At 44.7% G+C, this 20,094-nt stretch overlaps 1 protein-coding gene across 2 annotated transcripts; it reads right to left on the bottom strand.

The window, feature by feature from the left end:
- Positions 1–8,401: 8,401 nt before the first annotated feature.
- On the bottom strand, positions 8,402–12,808 carry LOC142768955 (uncharacterized). 2 transcript variants are annotated; one of them, XM_075871577.1, is made up of 3 exons: positions 11,236–12,798; positions 9,955–10,170; positions 8,402–9,027 (listed from the first exon to the last, which is right to left on the bottom strand). In XM_075871577.1, exons 1-3 carry the CDS (start codon positions 12,554–12,556, stop codon positions 8,585–8,587), a joined length of 1,980 nt encoding a protein of 659 aa, XP_075727692.1. In that variant the 5' UTR covers positions 12,557–12,798; the 3' UTR covers positions 8,402–8,584. The 2 variants fall into 2 exon arrangements, with proteins under 2 accessions (XP_075727692.1, XP_075727691.1); XM_075871576.1 differs by having other exon boundaries at positions 8,402–10,170; positions 11,236–12,808.
- Positions 12,809–20,094: the final 7,286 nt, after the last annotated feature.

Here is a 20,094-nt window from a genome sequence, read left to right as displayed (position 1 = left end):
GTCCTTTCGCACTTAGTATATATATATATATATATATATATATATATATATATATATATATATATATATATATATATATATATATATATATATATATATATATATATATATATATATATATATATATATATATATATATATATAAAGAACACAAGCGAGTACACGTACGAAAGAGCAATACTTTTATGCCAACGTTTCAGCCGTGGCACGGCCTTCGTCAGGGAATAAAGAGTAGAATATATATATATATATATATATATATATATATATATATATATATATATATATATATATATATATATATATATATAAGAATATATATATATATATATATAGTATATAGTATATATATATATATAGTATATAGTATAGTATATATATATATATATAGTATATAGTATATATATATATAATATATATATATATATATATATATTCTATATAATATATAGAATATATATATATATATATATATATAATCATTATGATCAATACACGCAGTTTTGGGCTTCGAAAATTTGAACCATCCAGTGTTTTTTAGGTTCCCTGACATCTGCAGTATACTTGGATCTCTGAGATTTCAGGATTGCCTCCATTCAATAGCGACCGTAGAGGCCGGTTTATGAACCGGAAATTTAGAGTCAGGAGCCGAGTGCCGTAACGAATCGTACACTACGCGACGGCTACCACAAACCAGGAGTGCATCACGTCGACGATGGTGAAGCGAAGCTTTGTGACCTAGCAAAACAAGAAACCGTGCGTTCATCGAAGTATAGTGTCACGGCTCATGCCCAGCAACTGGTCGAAGTGATGGTGGACGCCTTGGTGTGACGAACTGGGGAGAGCAGGGTGGTTAGGCTGTGAGAAATGTGACAGCAAAGACAGCAGTCTATTAGGGGCGAAACTCCTTATAGCGGCACCCGTTCATTTCCCGTAGTATGTAACAAGTATAACATTTTGACCTCCAAGGTGGTGCCGGTGAGAGACTTCTTCTGTGCGTTGTTCAACAATAAAAAATAGTGCTCAATGTACATGTTAATGGCTGCTAATGGAGAATGAGAGACAGGAGCATTCGGCTTTTAGTTAACGCGCAGGCTGCGATCACCATTAGCAGCCATTGGCATGTACATTGAGCACTATCTGACAAGAAAGGGTTGCTACGTTATACTCGCTGGGTGTAACCTCCTTAGCTTTAGAAAGGTTTAGCGAGCGTTGAGCCGCAGTGCCATGAATACAATGAACTTGTATATACCATGAATGAACTCAAGGTGGTTAAAAATGGGAAGTAGATACGAAGCGGAAGCCGTAAGAAAGTAAAAGCCGAATTCTCCGCCTCTCATTTCCCATTAGCAGCCGTTGGCATGTACATTGAGCCCTATCTGACTGAAAAAGCTTGCTACGTCATACTCGCTGGGCGTAACCTCCTTGGTTTTCGAAAGGTTTAGCGAGCGTTCGGCCGCAGTGCCATGAATACAGTGAACTAGTATATACCATGAACTCGAGGTGGATAAAGGTGGAAAGTGGACCCGAAGCGCAAGCCGTAAGAAAGTGTGCGTGTGCCACCTCTCGTTTAGTCCTTGGAATGTCCGCTGGATGGCGGTGCTTCTATATGAGGAATATATGATGAAAAGACGCGAGATGGTGGTACTTGGAGTGTTGAATAGATGGACGAACGGACACATAGACCGATGCATGGATGGACGCATGAACGGACGCAGGGGCGGCTGCATGGACGAACGCAGGGACAGACGCACGAACAGACGCACGCACGGACGGGCTGGTGGACGCATGGACGGTCACACTGACGGACGCATGGACGGATGGAAGCAAGAACGAATGGACAGACAAATTCTTCGCCCAACTCTCCATCATTCACTCCTTGGATATGCTGCCATTTTTTTTCTAAAGGAGTTCCGAGACCTGCCGTGGCTTTGTTGTTGAATACACGACTGACGCGCGGAATCATTCGGTTTGATTCCTGCTGGGACCTTAACATATGTTTTTTGAACTCATGCGGTTAATGCTGCCGATGTCAATTTTTCTTAACGCTCTTGCATTTAAATTAGGAATGTCTGTTCTAGCCGTTACTCGGTATATTTAAAATGCCAAGCACCTGTGGCGCATATTTGCATACCGTGGCCACGCGGTGTGTGATTATATTCCACACGTGTCTAGAGGAAAGGGTTTGACGTCGTACACGACAGGATTTTCATATTGTTCATTTCGTTACCCAACAGTCATAATATTTAAACCCTGTTACCCTCCAATAATAAGTTTGGTTTACTCCAAGACAAGGAGGTGCTTACACCAGGACTTGGTGGTCATATATATAGATAGATAAATAGATATTATTACGACGTGTATGTGCCGGATTGATAAGAGGATAAGAGGTTGAAGGCATACGTTCATCACGTATGCCTTCAACACTGCCCAACACGAAACCACCGGCCACAGCCCTTTCTTCCTTCTTTACGTTCGACCCCCTCGTTATACCCTGGACACTATCTTTTCGTTTTATGACAATGACGATCCTTCATTAGCTGAAACACTATGCCTTGCAGAAGAAACTCGGCGCCTTGCCCGCCTGCGTACTATAGCATCGCAAGACCGCTCAAAGCTCCGCTACGACAGCAAGCACCGCCACGTCACATATGAACCGGGAGACCTTGTAATGGTGTGGAAGCCTATCCGCAAGCGTGGCTTGTCCACAAAACTTCTCGCCCACTACACTGGCCCATTCGTTGTCCTTGAGCGCCTCAGTGCAGTAGATTATAAAATAGCACGACTGACAGCTAGTGGGAGACGATCAACCAAGACCGAGGTTACCCATGTGGCTCGCCTCAAAGCTTTTAGACTGCGGGACGATGCATGAAACGCGCGGTGCGCTTCGTCTGCGAAGGGGGAAATATTACGACGTGTATGTGCCGGATTGATAAGAGGGAATAGAAGTGTGGACTTGGGAAGAAGAAGATCTCTCGCCAGTTTTATCCGGTGCGGCCTCGCCATCCCAGCTTCCGTTCAATAAACCCCCGTACCCCTACTTCAGGCGTAACAATATATAGATAGACAGACAGCCAGACAGACAGACAGACAGACAGACAGACAGACAGACAGACAGACAGACAGACAGACAGACAGACAGACAGACAGACAGACAGACAGATAGATAGATAGATAGATAGATAGATAGATAGATAGATAGATAGATAGATAGATAGATAGATAGATAGATAGATAGATAGATAGATAGATAGATAGATAGATAGATAGATAGATAGATAGATAGATAGATACTCAAGGTGTCTGCAGGAAATAAAAAGAAACTGCTTCTCATATTTAAAGCGTAAAGTATGCAGCTGTGGCCCTCTATGAAGAATAGCATTCCTGCTCTCTTAAAACTGCAGAAATAAGACCTGGTTAGAAAAGCTCATTTACCTCATGAAGCGATTACTTCTGAGTCGTTGGTACCTGCAAATGTAAGGCACGCGTATATAGCATGCTTCGTCAATCACGCTGCATCGCGCTCTCTTCCCCGTCGCTCGATCATACTGCGCGGTGGAAGTGACTGTGACAGAAGTTCCTTCGTGTCAGTGCGAAACTAACTGCAGTGTAGTGTAAGCCCGCGCAATAATTCATTTCGGCTGTCGTGCAAACGCTCAGAAAAGCATACGGTTGAAATTGCTCTTTTTGCTTTTCGCGATTCTGCGAGCAAGCGCTCAGTCGTAACTTTTAAATTGAAAACGGGAACTCTACACACTGATGGTTTGTGGAGAAACCGGCAAAAACATACTGCCATTGTCGTTTGTTTTATTATTTCTATACTGCAATTCGTAGATAAGGTGCAATGATATGGAAGCTAGCGAAACTTGTTGCAGTTGATGGATACCCCCCCCCCCCCCCCTACAAATGGTTCAATAGTTTTGCCGCTCGAAATGTCACTTTTGTTTTCAAGGGGGGGGGGGGGGGGGCTATTTCTAAACGGAACAATAAATCAAGGTGTTCTACGGTGTAGGAGTAAAGAAATCTAGTTTTTAATGGTTGTTAACAAGTTGTTCTGGATCGCTTAGCGTCTCGTAGTTTTTATAACATGGCCTCCGTGATTGCTGACGAACAAAGCTCGAGAAGATAGAACGGTGGCTCAGACTAGTTATTAATGAAACGTCAACCTAATTGCTCAGCGCTAGTTGATAGAGGACATATCAGAGGACAGAACACGAGTGCTGTTGCCTGTGTTGCTGTCGCGTGGCTTAAGTAGGGAGGAAACAAAGTCAGTTACCTCCGTCTCTCAAATGTGCCTAAGAAGGTGCTGGAAATATAGGGGGGTGGGGGTGGGGGCTGTGTGGTTGAGATTCAGAATTTTTTGTTTTAGCATTGATTGTCTAATAAATGCTGTTAAACGAGAGTGAAAAGACATTATTATAGCGGCTTCACAAAGGTACCTGTCACTGCAGAATTTGGCATCTGACAGCAAACTGCTTTCGCTCGTGAACACGTAAACAAAAAAAAAAGCATGCTGTATCCACGAAGCGAGTGACGATGTGTGGGCGAAGCAGTGAGATCAGTTGGTGCTATTGTAAATCACCCGTGACATTGATCGCTCATGCATGTGAATGAGTGACAAAGGGTGTGTATTTATATACAATGTCTATTGGTCATGAATGGTAGGTTCTGTTGAGTTATAAACTTCGCATTTTCCCTTCCGTGATACTGCTTTGTGGTATCGATTCCAGCCAGAAGTTCGTAAAGACGAGGACTGGGCACGTTCTCCTGGTGGTTGTTTCGAGTCATACGAAATGCATCTCGTGACGTTCTCTACTGTGCAAGCCAGTCGTTCTCTATGATAATGATCGTCATTATCATTACGTATAGCGGGTACTCTCTATGTGCTGTACTACCGCTGGCTATACGGCACGACAGAGGACAGGCCTCGTTCGTGAGCTGCTTCACAGCTAAAAAAAAACAGAACTTCACAATATCTATATACAAATTCTCCGTTCAAGAACATTAGAATGAATAATTGTTAGTTTTCAACGTCGTAAAACCACTATATGATAGTGGAGACGCCGTTGTGGAGGGCTCCAGAAATTTTGACCAAGTCGGTATCTTTAACGTGCACCCACATTTAAATACAGGCCTTAAGCATTTTCACCTCAATTGAAAGCGCGACATACACGCGAAAAGACACTTCTCATTTTCAAAATGCAACCTCAAACAAACGGACCATATATTGAAACATTACCGATTTCCAGGCACATAAGAGTATGTAACATGGTTTTCACACACAACCAAAGAGGAAGATGTACTATTTCTAAAGATGATCAAAGGATGACTTTGAGCCAAGCTCCGGCAAGAACTGCGAGCTTTCATCAAGCGGGTATGGACGCATTCGCAGAAATGGGTCTGAAAGATCAGCTGATAGCTCAGATCCTAGTGCGGACTGTGTTCTGACTGCTATCTTTGCGCCGACTTTACCGACGGCACGAAGGTCTCGTCGCTCGTTCCAGCAGTCGTGTTAGTTTGCGCCGGCGTTTGATGGAGTTAAGTTAGATCAGATCATGAAGAATTCAGCTGCGAATTTTTTTTTCGTAAAGCATTCGGCTTTGCTGCAGTCTGTTTGTTCGAATCACCCTTGTGGGGACACCACGTCTGTTCTTTTTTTGTTATGATATATATTCGTCCTAAGTAACCCATAGACGTGCAGGCTAGCTGTGACGAGCAATTACTTTTTCTGAAAAGATGCGAGAACCAAAGAAAATTGCATGGTCACATTCACAACATGTCTTGTTACTATCCTTAAGACACCTGGCAATCGACTAAGGAATATACTTCGTCCGCACTCTTAATAGCATTATAATCTTCACTTAAATGATGTAAACTGGAATTTATATCAAGCATTGTTTCTTTTGTTTTCTTGAACTATATGCGGGCGCATAAGTATAAGGGGTGGGGTGGGGAATGATGAGGGTGCCCCCATTCGTCCCGCTCAATACCAAGTTTTTTTTCTGTGTTCTGATCTCAAAGGTTTTAGTGGGAGCGGATAGGGAAGCGTGGGTCAGCGAGGTGGCAGAACCTTGTCCACTCCCCCCTTTTCAAATTGTGGAGAACCCTGCAGAAGTCCTTGACTGGAAGATACGTACGAATAGGGCGGACTGCTGCAATGTGGTGCTCGGTATAAATAGAGTGCAGTTAGCATCCGGGACGCAGCTTTGTCCAAAAAGCTTACCCATGATGTGGCTATTCGTGGTATTTTGTGAAACCACAAATTTTGGTTCGCAGGTCTGGCTCGTGTAAGCCGAGGTTGTTGGAGGAAGCTCAGCTGAAATGTGGCAAGAAAACAGCCGCAAATATTCACTACGCATGGTCTGTTAAGCTCGGCCCGGATGAAGCTAGTCTGGATGAAACAGCTAGTCTGGATGAAGCTGACGTATTGCATGTGCAACTGCGGCGTGGTGGGAGCAGTACGAGCTTATAAAACAAGGCACAGGTCCGGATTACTGTGCCGAACAGTCGGAGTGTTGCGAATCTTTTTTTTTTTGAGCAGTTGCCGTGTGAGGCACTCTTACGTTTTTTATTCAGAACGTTTCAAGCCATACTGAAAGTTCAGAAGAAGCTGACAACATATTTTCTTCTGGAGTTTCGTTGTTATCAACCTGGTAGCTTATCGGCTTTGTTGACACGCTACTGAAAAATCAAGACGCAGGTTAGAGTATTTCGGGCAGATAAATTTATATGCGGGTACAATGGTACAAAAGAAAAAGAAACACCAGTGTACCTAGGCTTATGCTAGCGTGGAAAAACTCCGAGATCCCGAGAACTTACCTGGTTTTTCCCGGACAGCGCGTTTCATTACACAGGGTGCCATCAGGATGATAAATTTATGGTACGCTTTGAACAAAAGTCCTAGAGGTCCCTGTAATGTGCTAGATGGTCAAAGTTTTCGGTTCTCTTCACTACGCTAAGCCTAATAAGGATATCGTACTTTTCTTACGTCATACCTCACATATCGTTATTACAACAACAACAACAACAACAACAACAACAACAACAACAACAACAACAACAACAACAACAACAACAACAACAACAACAACAACAACAACAACAACAACAACAACAACAACAACAACAACAACAACAACAACAACAATAATAAAATTCTACTATTTATCATTATCATCATCATCATCATCCTTGTTTTCCTGCCTAATACTATTAGTAGTATAGAAGTAACGGTAGTAGCAGTAGACGTATTAAGATAAGCGCGTCGCTTTTGCGTTTCGTAAAAGCGGGCGAACTTCAAGAGCCGCATCTGGTGCTGGCAGTAGTTAGACTCCGTGTAATTCTTTGTATTTTCCTTGCAGTCATTAAAAGTTGTCTGTTGTTCAATCAAGTAGTTAATGTAGTTGAGTATAATTGTTGGTAGTGCTGACGTCACTTGCAGTAGAATAGTCACTCCATTGGTCGGATGAAATCGCTGAATGATAGCTACGCAAATGTTACGTTTGGAAATTACGATAGTTTCAAAATTATGAGTAAAAATTAGTTCAACTTGCTCCATGGGATGTTCAAGGGGTAACCTTGAATTAAGCCGTTTTCTAACGACAAACTTCTGTGAAAATAACACTGGGGAACGAGGAAGTACACCGGGGCAACCACTCCGGACGACGACGACAACTACAACAAGGACGAAAACAACAACATTAGTAACGACAATTGCGACAACGACAAGAACAACAGTTAAAGCAACAACGCGAACAGTGGGAATGACCAACAAATCACAGAATATCCACGGAGTCGATGATGATGAGTGTGGCGAAGCGCTAGAGGGTTACATATACATATACTGTATATATTTATACAAAAACTTCTGCAATTCGTAAATGGTAAAAGCTATACGTCGCTTCCGTTCCCCCTTTAATATAACGGCTTTGTGGGCGGTTAAGTTGTGGATCGGAGATGGGGCATAGTGGGATGTTTGCAAGGACAAAGTAGTGGGCAGTTTTCAAAGGTGGAACTATAGGTGGTCACGTACAAACAAGAAATGGACTCTGTGGGACAATAGATGGTTCTTTAATGCGCACCTGGATACAAGTACACTACCTATTTGCATTTAACATTCGCTACTTCTCAACAGTATTTGCTTCATGGTCGGTGAAGTGGGGATGTTTGCAAGGACGAAGTAGTAGTGGGCAGCTGGCAAAGGTGGAACTACAGTGTCTAGAAATATACTAGACACTGTAGTGGAACTATGGGCGGTCACATACATACATACATACATACATACATACATACATACATACATACATACATACATACATACATACATACATACATACATACATACATACTGTTACATAGCTAGCCGGGCAGCCACGGCAAGCATACGCAGACAACCGCAGACTAGGGCAACGAGTGAACGTTTATTGTTTCGCGCAAGCTTCTTTTGTAGCTTCATCTACGAAGCAGGGAGAGGGGGAAAAGGGGGGCGGGAATGGCTATCGCTTCAGCCATCGACAGAAACACGAAGGGGGGGAAGGGGGGGACGTAGAAGTAGGAGAGTTCAGTTCGCAACACTTCTCTCTTCTTAAAAATGGAACCGTTGTACTGGCTTGCGTTGTCTGGTAGAACGCCGAAGCACTGGTTCCGCTCTTGGGGTCGCCGCTTGTGTAGGACCGGCCTGTGGCATGGTTGGTACTGGATGGTCGTGGGGGCTTGCGGTAGTGAGCGCTTCTGGAGGCAGCACGGTGGAGCTTGTAGTTGAGGGCCCCGGCGATCGTTTCGGCAGCATGGACATATTAGACTCTGATAAGGATGCAGAGCCCGGCGATGGGGACTGCGATGCTTGTCGAGGGCGCACTTGGTCAACGTGGCGTCTGACTACAGAATGAGGAGTTTGGACGGTCACCATTCGGGATCCTGCAGTGGACTGCACACGCCCTGGTGTCCACTTTTCTCCGACACCGTAGTTCCGCACGTACACGTTGCTTTCTATGGGGACCACCCAGTCATCTGATGCCGGCGGCGAGTCTGCAACAGTTGAGGGAAAACACGCATCCAATCGTGAACGTAACTGGAACCCTAGCAGCAATTCTGACGGAGATTTTCCCGTCTTCTGTGGTGTTCTCCTGTAGTTGAACAGGAGCCGCACAAGGTTGTCCTCCAAATTACCCTCCCTCATCTTCCGAAGTCCATCCTTTATTGTACGCACTGCTCGTTCTGCCGCTCCATTAGACTGTGGATGAAAGGGCGCCGTTTTCAGATGCATTATGTTGTTCTTTGCCACGAACGTAGCAAAATCCTGGCTAGAAAACTGTGTCCCATTATCCGAAACAATGGTTCGCGGGACGCCGAATCGACTGAACATGGCACGCAGACAGGTGATTGTGCTTGTTGTGGTGGCATGCTTTACTGGCACGGCTTCTATCCATTTGGTATGGGCATCTACTGCAACTAGAATCATCTTGCCTGCTATGGGTCCGGCAAAATCGACATGTAGCCGCGACCATTTTTCATTGGTTTTCGGCCAGTTTACTGGTGGTGCCGCTGCCGGCATTGGCATGTTTTGGGCACAGTTCGTGCAGCCGGCTGAAAGCGCTTCAATATCGCGGTCTAGTCGGGGCCACCAAAATTTTGACCTTGCCACTGCTTTCATTCCTGACGAGCCTTGGTGGGTCTCGTGCAACAGTTTCAAAAGACGGTCCCGCGCTTTTTCCGGTATCACTACGCGATGCCCCCAATACACTAGACCATGGGCTACGGACAGTTCTAGTTTGCGGTCGAAAAACGGCCGCATCGTTTCCTCCAGCTGTTTTGCACTTTTGGGCCAGCCATGTAATATACAATTCTTTACCGCCGTTACTGCGGGGTCTGTGGCCGATAGCTGCTGTAGCTCCCGTGTTGTGATAACGCCATCGTCAAAATTATCCAGAGCGAGGACATATTCCGGTGGCTCACCCACGTCATCAGCCTCCGTAGACCGCAGTGGCAGCCTGCTCAGGGCGTCCGCGTTGAGCAACTGTTTTCCCGGCGTGTATTGCAGCTTGTAGCGGTAGCCACCCAAGTACAGTGCCCAGCGCTGGATACGTGCTGCAGCCAGGGGTGGCGTCGGGCGGTCGGATTGCAACAAGCTCAAGAGGGGCTGGTGGTCCGTCACGAGAGTGAATTGGCGACCTAAAAGGTAATCACGAAATTTAGTGACGCCAAACACTAAAGCCAGGGCCTCTCTTTCCAGCTGAGAGTAATTTTTCTCGGCGGCCGTCAGTGTACGGGACCGGAACCCAATGGGTTTTGGCATGCCGTTACTCGTGTGAAAAAGCGCCGCGCCCACACCGTAAGGGGAAGCATCACATTCGAGCTTCAACTCTTTCAACGGGTCAAATTGAACAAGAACCTGAGCTTGCATTAGGCTGTCTTTTGCTTTCTCAAAGGCAGCTTCTTGTTGCCGCCCCCACTGCCATACTGTGCCCTTCTCCAAAAGTTTGTTGAGCGGAGAAAGTAGAGTGGACATATTTGGAAGAAATTTGGCATAAAACGTCAGCATTCCTAAAAAGGAACGCAGCTCCGCCACGTTCTGCGGGCGAGGTGCCTGAGCGATCGCTTCCAAATTTTTCTCTGTGGGATGAAGACCCTCTCTGTCTATCCGATGGCCGAGATATGTGACAGAAGGCTGTCTAAAGCTGCACTTATCAGACCTTAGCTTAACTCCGTGTTCACGGAACCGTTGCAACACACTCTTCAGGCGTTCACTCCCATCGCCACGAGCCTCCGAAACCAGTACATCATCAAGGTAAGCCTGAACCCCTGGCAAACCTGACAGTATTGCATCCATTTTTCTTTGAAAAATAGCCGGAGCCGAGGATATTCCGAAGGGAAGCCTATTATACGAAAACAAGCCTCTGTGCGTGTTAATGACGCAGAGCTTCCTTGCGGCTTCATCCAAAGGAACTTGATTATAGGCATCTCGCAAATCAAGAATGCTAAAATACTCCCCGCCGTTTAGAGATGCAAACATGTCTTCAATCACTGGGAGAGGGTACTGCTCAACTGTACAGGCTGGATTTAGGGTGGCTTTGAAGTCACCACAAATTCTAACAGTTCCGTCTTTCTTAAGTACCGGCACGATGGGAGTGGCCCAATCGGAATGTTGGACTGGTGAAAGTACACCGATGGCTACCAGCCTGTCCAGTTCTTGCGTCACCCTGTCCCTTAGAGCGTAAGGTATGGATCTTGCCTTACAGAATTTCGGCACCGCTCCCTCTTTCAGCTGCAATGTGGCTGGAGGCCCCTTGATCAGGCCAAGATCCTTGGAGAAGACGTCGTGATAGTCGTCGACAATGTTGTGAACTGCCCCAGCGGGTTCTGGCGTTGAGTGTAGCAAGTCTTGTGCCGACGGCTGCAAAACTGGAACCCCCGCTCTGTGGAGCAAGGAAATCAGATCCCGGCCACACAGGTTAGGTCCCGAGCAGTTCAGTACAATAAGACGGCAGTAAACTGAGACGGCCCTGTATTGCACACAAAGTTGCAATTCCCCCATCACTGGGAGTGGTCCAACGTAGCATGACAACTTCACCTGAGAAGGTTTAAGCGCTGGCCACTGTTCGCGATGCTTGTCAAACACGTTTTTGGAAATTACGCAGACAGGCGAGCCAGTATCTACTTCCATTGTAAGTTGTACGCCATTCCATGAAAAACTGCGCCTTATCGGCGGCTCGAGGCGGCTTTTTCGTGCAGAAAGTAAGGTCCATATATGTGTCTCGTCCTTATCGTCGTCTTCAGTTACGGCTTCTTCGAGAGTCAAAGCTCTTCCCTCCACTGCATGCGTTGCGACGCGGCTCTTACTGGCGGTTGTGCGGCACATCTTTGCGAGATGCCCATGACGTCCGCAGCGATAACACCTTGCTCTAATCCAACGACAGCTGTTGCCGTCGTGTTTGCTGCTTCCGCATCTATCACAATGCTGTGCCGCGTGCCGAGTTGGAGATGTTTTAACAGTGTTGGCCTCGGACGCGCGTAGCTTAAGCAAGGGCGTAGCTTCTGAGGTCATGCTTTCGGCACCATTTTCAGCTGCTTCGACAGACAGTGCCAATGCTTCGGCTTCTTCTAGCGTTAAATCCTTTTTTGCCAACATCTGTTTCCTCAGTGCCACGGAGCGTACGCCGCAGACAATGCGATCCCGAAGCATGCGGTCAAGAGACGTGCCGAAATTGCAGTTGTCTGCTATTCGGCGAATAGCAACGAGAAATGCGCTAACGCTTTCGCCTGGAAGTTGTGAGCGATTGAAGAACTTGTAGCTTTCCGTTATCTCGTGCTTCTTAGGGTCATAATACTCATTCAAGCTCTGAACGACTTCCTTGTATGTCAGTTCATTTGGTGCACGCGGGGCTACTCTGCCGGCTAGCACCTCGACCGTCTTACTAGACAACGCCGAAACTAGTAGTGCTCGCTTCTTAGCCGGGTCCGTTACACTGTTCGCCTCGAAATACGCTTCTGCTCTGACGAGGTAAGGCTTCCACTTATCTTTCGTTTCGTCGTAATCCGGCAACTGCAGGGAGGCCATCGTGGTCGGTCCTCGTTCGTCTGACGCCAGGACTCGTAGTCCGTCAGGTACCGTGGGTAGCGAAAACCGACTTCGTCGCCACTGTTACATAGCTAGCCGGGCAGCCACGGCAAGCATACGCAGACAACCGCAGACTAGGGCAACGAGTGAACGTTTATTGTTTCGCGCAAGCTTCTTTTGTAGCTTCATCTACGAAGCAGGGAGAGGGGGAAAAGGGGGGCGGGAATGGCTATCGCTTCAGCCATCGACAGAAACACGAAGGGGGGGAAGGGGGGGACGTAGAAGTAGGAGAGTTCAGTTCGCAACACATACATACATACATACATGCATACATACATACATACATAAATGCATACATACATACATACCTACCTACATACATACATAAATGCATACATACATACATACATACATACATACATACATACATACATACATACATACATACACAAATGCATACATGCATACATACATACATGCATACATACATGCATGCATGCATGCATGCATGCATTCATACATACATACATACATACATGCATGCATGCATGCATGCATACATACATACTTACATGCATGCATGCATGTATGCATACATACATACATATTAACATACATGCTTACATACATACATAAATACATACATGCATGCATGCATACATACATACATACATACATACATACATACATACTTGCATGCATGCATGCATACATACATACATACATACATACATATATCCATACATGTATGCATACATACATGCATACATACATGCATACATACATACATACATACATACATGCATGCATGCATACATACATACATACATACATGCATGCATGCATGCATGCATGCATACATACATACATGCATGCATGCATGCGTACATACATACATACATACATACATGCATGCATGCATACCTACATACATACATACATGCATGCATGCATGCATACATGCATACATACATGCATGCATACATGCATGCATGCTTACATGCATACATACATACATACATACATACATACATACATACATACATACATACATACATACATACATACATACATACATACATACATACACACACACGTACATACATACACACGTACATACATACATACATACATACATACATACATACATACATACATACATACATACATACATACATACATACATACATGCATGCATGCATACCTACATACAACATGCATGCATGCATGCATACATACAACATGCATGCATGCATGCATACATGCATGCATGCATGCATGCATGCATACCTACATACAACATGCATGCATGCATACATACATACATACATGCATGCATACATACATACATACATACATACATACATACATACATACATACATACAAGCATTCATACATACATACATACATACATACATACGTATGTACGTACGTACAAGGGATGGACAGACCCACGCCTTTAGGAAATTCACCCCTAAAAATACACGGCAGAGAACGACAAGAACAACAGCAAGAGCAAGGACGAGAACGATGGAAATGACAAGGCCATTAACAACAACATCGATGAGAAGAAAAACAATAGCAAGCTAAACTACGAGAACAACGGAAAAAAGTAAGATAAAGACGATGACGAGGACGGCGCTTACAAGCACGGCAGCAAAACAACAGCAAGAACACGGACGAGAACAATGTAAGTGAAACGACAAAAAGGACGACTTCGATGACAACAACAGCAAGGACAGCAGCGAGATGAACAATGACAATTGGAAACGAGAAGGACACAGGCGATCACGAGAAGGGCAATAACGAAAAGAATAATGAGAACAGTGGAAATGACTAAAGCAAGGATGACAAGAACAACAACGATGACGACGACGATGATGATGCTGATGATACTAACGACAACAAAGAACAATGTGGAATCAATTGCCAGGCACCGCTGTGCACCTCACTGTGCGTGTTCGTCGTTAGTGCGTCGACGCATGACTGCGGATTCAAGGGCCACCTTTTCATTTTTTTCTGAGCCAGTCGTAATATCGTTTCTTATGTTGTGTGTTATCAGGATGTGTTTTTAGAGTTCACACCATTTAAACGACTCAGAAATAAAAAAAAGCATATATTGGGGTGCTGTTTCCAGAAAGAAAGCATTCTAAAAACGACTAGTGCTAGTGGAAGGCACAGAACCGAAAAAATCTTTATTGCAACAGCCACAAACTCCATTTAGCTTTAGGTCTATGTACGCGCACGCTTCGACTGGTTTTCAGGCGCGCTGTGCTTCTGGAAATATGTTATAGATTCTACCGAATCAGATTGGCCATGCCGGAAAAGCGAGTAATCTTATTGCGGGCACGTGCCAGAGCCGTTAGGTTAAATGTTATTACTCAATCAAGGGGGTTGCCCCATAAGTAATCTTCGGAAATGGCCTCCTGCGCCATCATGAGTGCCGTGTTTTTCTTGGAGTTGCTGCGTCTTTCGTTTGAGGTGCCTCGTTACGACATGGTACTCGAAGAATCGCGTATGGGGCATGAACACTCAGGCTTACGGACAGGCTTCAACCTGAATTGATGATGATGCGGTGAACAATCAAAACTGAATGATTGATGTAATTTTAAGACCCATGAAGGGAGATGTGTTTGTGAGGAGAAAAATGGTCTTGATGAGACAATAACTGAGGCACAAATTTATGCAGGCATATGAAATTATTATAATAGCGGTGATCTGGTGCGCGCAGCTCATACAAGACCAGGGTCATATGGGGAAATGTCCTATGAAGTTAATTTTATTTTCATTGTGTCTTGCATATTTCTGAGTGTCACAATAAATGATCTTTAGAGCACTTGGCTAGTTCGTAGGCGCATATATATAAATGTACAAAAAAGTAGTTCCAGTTATAACAGCACAGAGAAATATGGAAACAATGTGAATTTCTGGGGTTTTACGTCCAAAACTGTGATTTAACTGTGTAGACGCCTATTTGGCGGATTTTAGAAATTTCTGCGACCTGATGCTCTATAACGTGCAACTAAATCTAATTACAAGAGACTTTATTAATGAGCTTCAATCCAAATGCGGTCGCTGAGGTCAGGATTCGATTCCGCAACCTTCCAGTCAATGAACAAACACCATAACGCATTGATTCTCGTGAACGGTTTGTGATTAACAAAGATAAATGAACACCTCACATACAACGGGGCGTCAAGGTAAGGAATGGAGCTGTAACTCCTATACTTAGTTACCTAAAATTCCAACCAATAATAAAACTCCATGCAAGAGAAAACTTCCACAAAAACATTTTTAAGAAACATTAAAATAAGAGGTCAATGTGGAAAAGTCAGCCTGATGATGATAAGGGTCCAAACTCGGTGAGTAGCATTTCAGAAACTAGCACAACTTCTTGGTGGGAATTATAGAGGCCGCTTTTGGTGTGATGTCCCCGTCTCACACAAAGACATCGTGAGCACAGTGTATATGTGCACTGGAGAAACAATGTCCCGACGTTGGGCGTGCTTTCCACAGTGACTGATCATTTCTTCGAACTTCCTGCGCGTCAGCCGACGCGTCGTGTCGACAAGATTGCGAAATGGTATAGTTGGTGGACAGACATGTACGAAGCGAAAGCTTTTTGAGCACACATAAAACGAAAATGGATAACTAGAAATCTGACCGACCAGCCCTGTCTTGTCAAATTCTTACTTCATCAGTCCACGTTTTTTTCGCCCTCAAAGAGCTTTCGTTTGAAACATGAACTAGGATGCACTTGGCTTGTTTGCACTGAGGCAACTGAGCATGGTCGCTTCACAGTTACATGACAATTGCTTTGACCATTATAATGAACCCCTGATCATTTCCGCTGCATTCATTGAAGCTCTCGCATTGCTTGACCCATGCCCCTCGGGAAGAAACCTTCGATGCCAGGACTGACCTTTCGTTACTGTTACACTCAGCTTTCATTGCGTTGAAACTTTTACTCGGGTGCTTTGGGGATTTCGTGGTGTGAGCGAAATTGTGTCGCTTCTTACGTGCTGCCATCGTCGCTGCGTTGTTTAGTAACAGTGACAGGCCGGCGATATAATAGGCTCTGAGTTTGGTAAGATCCTCTTTTCAAGCGTTGAAATAAGAGATACGCCAGTGGGCTGGTGCCGACGGGGAAGTCACATCTGGAAAAGCCTTGCTTAGCGTCCTGTGAGCCAAAAGGGCACATTGTAAACACATCGTGCGTGCTCTCTCTTCTTATTTGTTGCGTGAAATCAAGTACGATTGTAATAGCGCAGCGGTTGCCGAGGAAGCACTTGACTCGGTCTCTCCAAAGAGTACCAGCTTGACCTCGGCAACGGGTGAAATGGGTTTGCCCTCCCCAATCCATTTTCGCTTAAGCTTTCCTTGGTTATCCGCGCACTGTCGTGGTGCATTTGTGAGTAAGTAAGCCGTGAGAGCCGAAAAGACAGTCGTCGATGTCGTCAAGGGTTAGTCTGCACTCTCTGAGATATTTGTTTTTGGCACTTGAACTACAGAAACCGTTGAGTGCCTCAAAACGTGACCAGACTTCCGAAGGTCTCCAATCGAAACAATGTTCTAAGGATGCTCTTGAGTCGAAAATAGGAAGTTTCGTGTAGATGCCTGGTCTGGTGCTCCGTCTCAGGTGCACGGGAAGAGACTTGTTAGGCCTGCGAACACCGAGAGACGTATGAGCTGTACAGTTGCTGCCCGTCCGGCCAGTGATTAGCGTTCTGATGATGCGATTCTTCTTGGCTGGACTGGTCATGCCATTGCTATTTCATTGAGTCGAGGACACAATAGGTTACTAATGAAGAAAGGAAGGTTGTGGCAGCTCTGTCAAGCTCTGGTTGTAGCAGCTATGGTTGTAGCAGCTCTGGTTATAGCAGCTCTGGCTCTTGCGCAAGTTCGTTAACTTCAGTGTAGAATTGCGCAAGCAAGACATGTACTAAAAGAAAAAACACTGTCTTGCTTTCGCAATTGAACACTTATAAGATGACGATACAACAAGCAAAACTCTCAGCCATTCTGAAGTTTTATAGGTCTGTGGAATATTCACGTATCCACGTCTCGTACAGCGTATGCCAAAGTAGTGCACAGAACTGACTTAGAGATAATTTCCTTCCACGTGTAAATGAGAATGCATTGCCAGAAATTAGTTGTCTTTTGCTCACGATCTACTTTCTCTAGGCATTACCGTGATGTAATCAATCTTGTTATAAGCCGTAGTGAGCTGCGTTATATAATAAAAAAGTGATAAATGACGGAAATACATGTATGCAGAGTGCCATTGTCAAGATGAATGTTATATAAAGGTTATTCAACGCCGCGTCATCAGCGCTGTCAAAACACGCCAAGTGATTGAACATGCTTAGTTTCACACAGGAAGACTGCAAACAAATTCAAGTTTATTTCGCATTTTCTCTTCTGTTGCAACGAAAAGCTTCTAAAATGCAAGGGCAATGAAGAAAAAATCTGCACAGCAGCAGTTGACGGGGTTAATGTCCCCTTCATTTGACAATAGAAAAACAGCATGCATATAAAATATAGTAAAAATGGGTTACATATTCTACACACTTGCTCCGCCGCGGTGGTCTAGTGGCTAAGATACTCGGCTGCTGACCCGCAGATCGCGGGATCGAATCCCGGCTGCGGCGGCTGCATTTCCGATGGAGGCGTAAATGTTGTAGGCCCGTGTATTCAGATTTGGATGCACGTTAAAGAACCCCCGGCGGTCGAAATTTCCGGAGCCTTCCACTACGGCGTCTCATAACCATATGGTGGTTTTGGGACGTTAAATTCGAGATATCAATCATATTCTACACACTTTTGTAATCACGTCTGTGTATGCACACCTGCAGGTATTACAGTCTTTCATACCTACACGTTCATGTCGACATCTTTCACATACGACATTTCTATCATAATCATGAATGGTAGTCAAGCACTATTCCTCAAAAGGAATATTTCTTCTTCAGTCAACCACAATTCCCCAAAGCAGAATATTACTGTCTCAGGTTTTTTAACTACAGCATCACTATCATATGCGTTGCGTGGGGCTTTGTTTTGTAGTTACTTTAAGCCATTTGCAGATGTACTGACGCCCAGCGTATACGTGGAGAAGTTGCAAACATTGCCTGTAATGCTGCGGGAGGGAGGAGCCCGCCTACCATTGCATCTGTCTGGAGCCCCGGTGTGAGAACCAGCCCTCTTGTCGTATTCTGCTCAACGTTATTTCTTTGGAGGATTTTCCCCAGTGGCTTCAGTTCACCGATCTCTAACTAATCTCAGCTAGCGGGTCATGGGAAGGTAATCTCGCATGGGCTGGGACTGCGAAGGCTGGAGCACTGTGGGATGAAAGGGGGGGGGGGGAGGCTGGAACAAAACGCCTGCTATTTGAGAAAAGGCCTTGCTCACATTTTATTATCTTCCTACATTCTGAAGTGTCTGGTGTTAGCTCTCCAGAAACCTATCGATACTGGTTTTTGAGATTACTAAAATCTGTGCGCCGAGTCCAAAGTATACAGCTTTGATTCCACCGTTACGTTCAAACGTGTGAAGACCTCAAGGCGCGCTTCACAAAAGTGTTTTAGAGTGGTCCTGTCTGAGTAGTTCAAGTACGTGAGAAAATATAAAAAAAGAATATTCTGAAAAGAAGACAGTCCACATTCCGGCCGAGAGACACTAGTGGAAGGTCAGCGGGTGACATGTGGCCCGCGGGCCGTGCGTTCGAAACCACGCTTTCGGTACTTGGACTAAGGTCACGCTCTTTGGAAGTTCTGAAAGCAATGTTAATGTGCGTGGACACTTGCAGTTTATAGAGCCGACACATCCGGTCGAGAGAATATTATCATTATTCCGCTCTGGAAGAAGCGACACTTTCTTTCTTGATAAATTGGCGAAGCTTCGTGCATTTGCTATTGTAAAAACTTTGAGAAAAGACGGCGAAAAAGTGAAAATGCATTTGCTGACGTCTTCGTGCCCACACTGAAGCAATGTTCACAACTTCGATAGTGGGTGTGAACAAGGCACACGATAAAGAACCGACACATCCGACACACACAGTCTTCACTGTGCTTCACCTAAACGACAAGTGTTTTCGTCAGACGCCCAAGTTCGTGAATTTCCCATATTATTTTGGTCTTTTCCAGAAGTTGTGAGCTGCATGGCGAAATATTCCCATATTTGCGTGCATTGAATTCGCCGCTGAGTATGTATGTATAATGTATGCATGTCTAAATACATAGCTACATATAATGTTAAGCCCTACGCGAGAAACGTGTGTAATAACATCTTTTTTGACTAGCTACTTAGGCACTTTGAAAGCAACGTTCTAAATGATGCAGCTGATGCCCGTAATTACGACAGTGGTGACATGCATGCCTTGGGCGACCACCTTCTAGGTAAAGCAGAAGCATCATAAAAAATAAATGACATGAAGTCTGATCAGAAAAAAAGTTGCATTTCACCTTGATGAAGAATAAATGAATGCATGTAGTGCCTCTGTGCAATAGGCAATCTTGGTCTATGCAAGACGTTCAAA

The sequence above is a fragment of the Rhipicephalus microplus genome, chromosome 8 (assembly GCF_043290135.1).
Source record: "Rhipicephalus microplus isolate Deutch F79 chromosome 8, USDA_Rmic, whole genome shotgun sequence".
Classification (NCBI taxonomy): Eukaryota; Metazoa; Arthropoda; class Arachnida; order Ixodida; family Ixodidae; genus Rhipicephalus; species Rhipicephalus microplus.
Note: the sequence above shows the minus strand (reverse complement) of the source record. Positions and strands in the feature narration are given on the sequence as shown.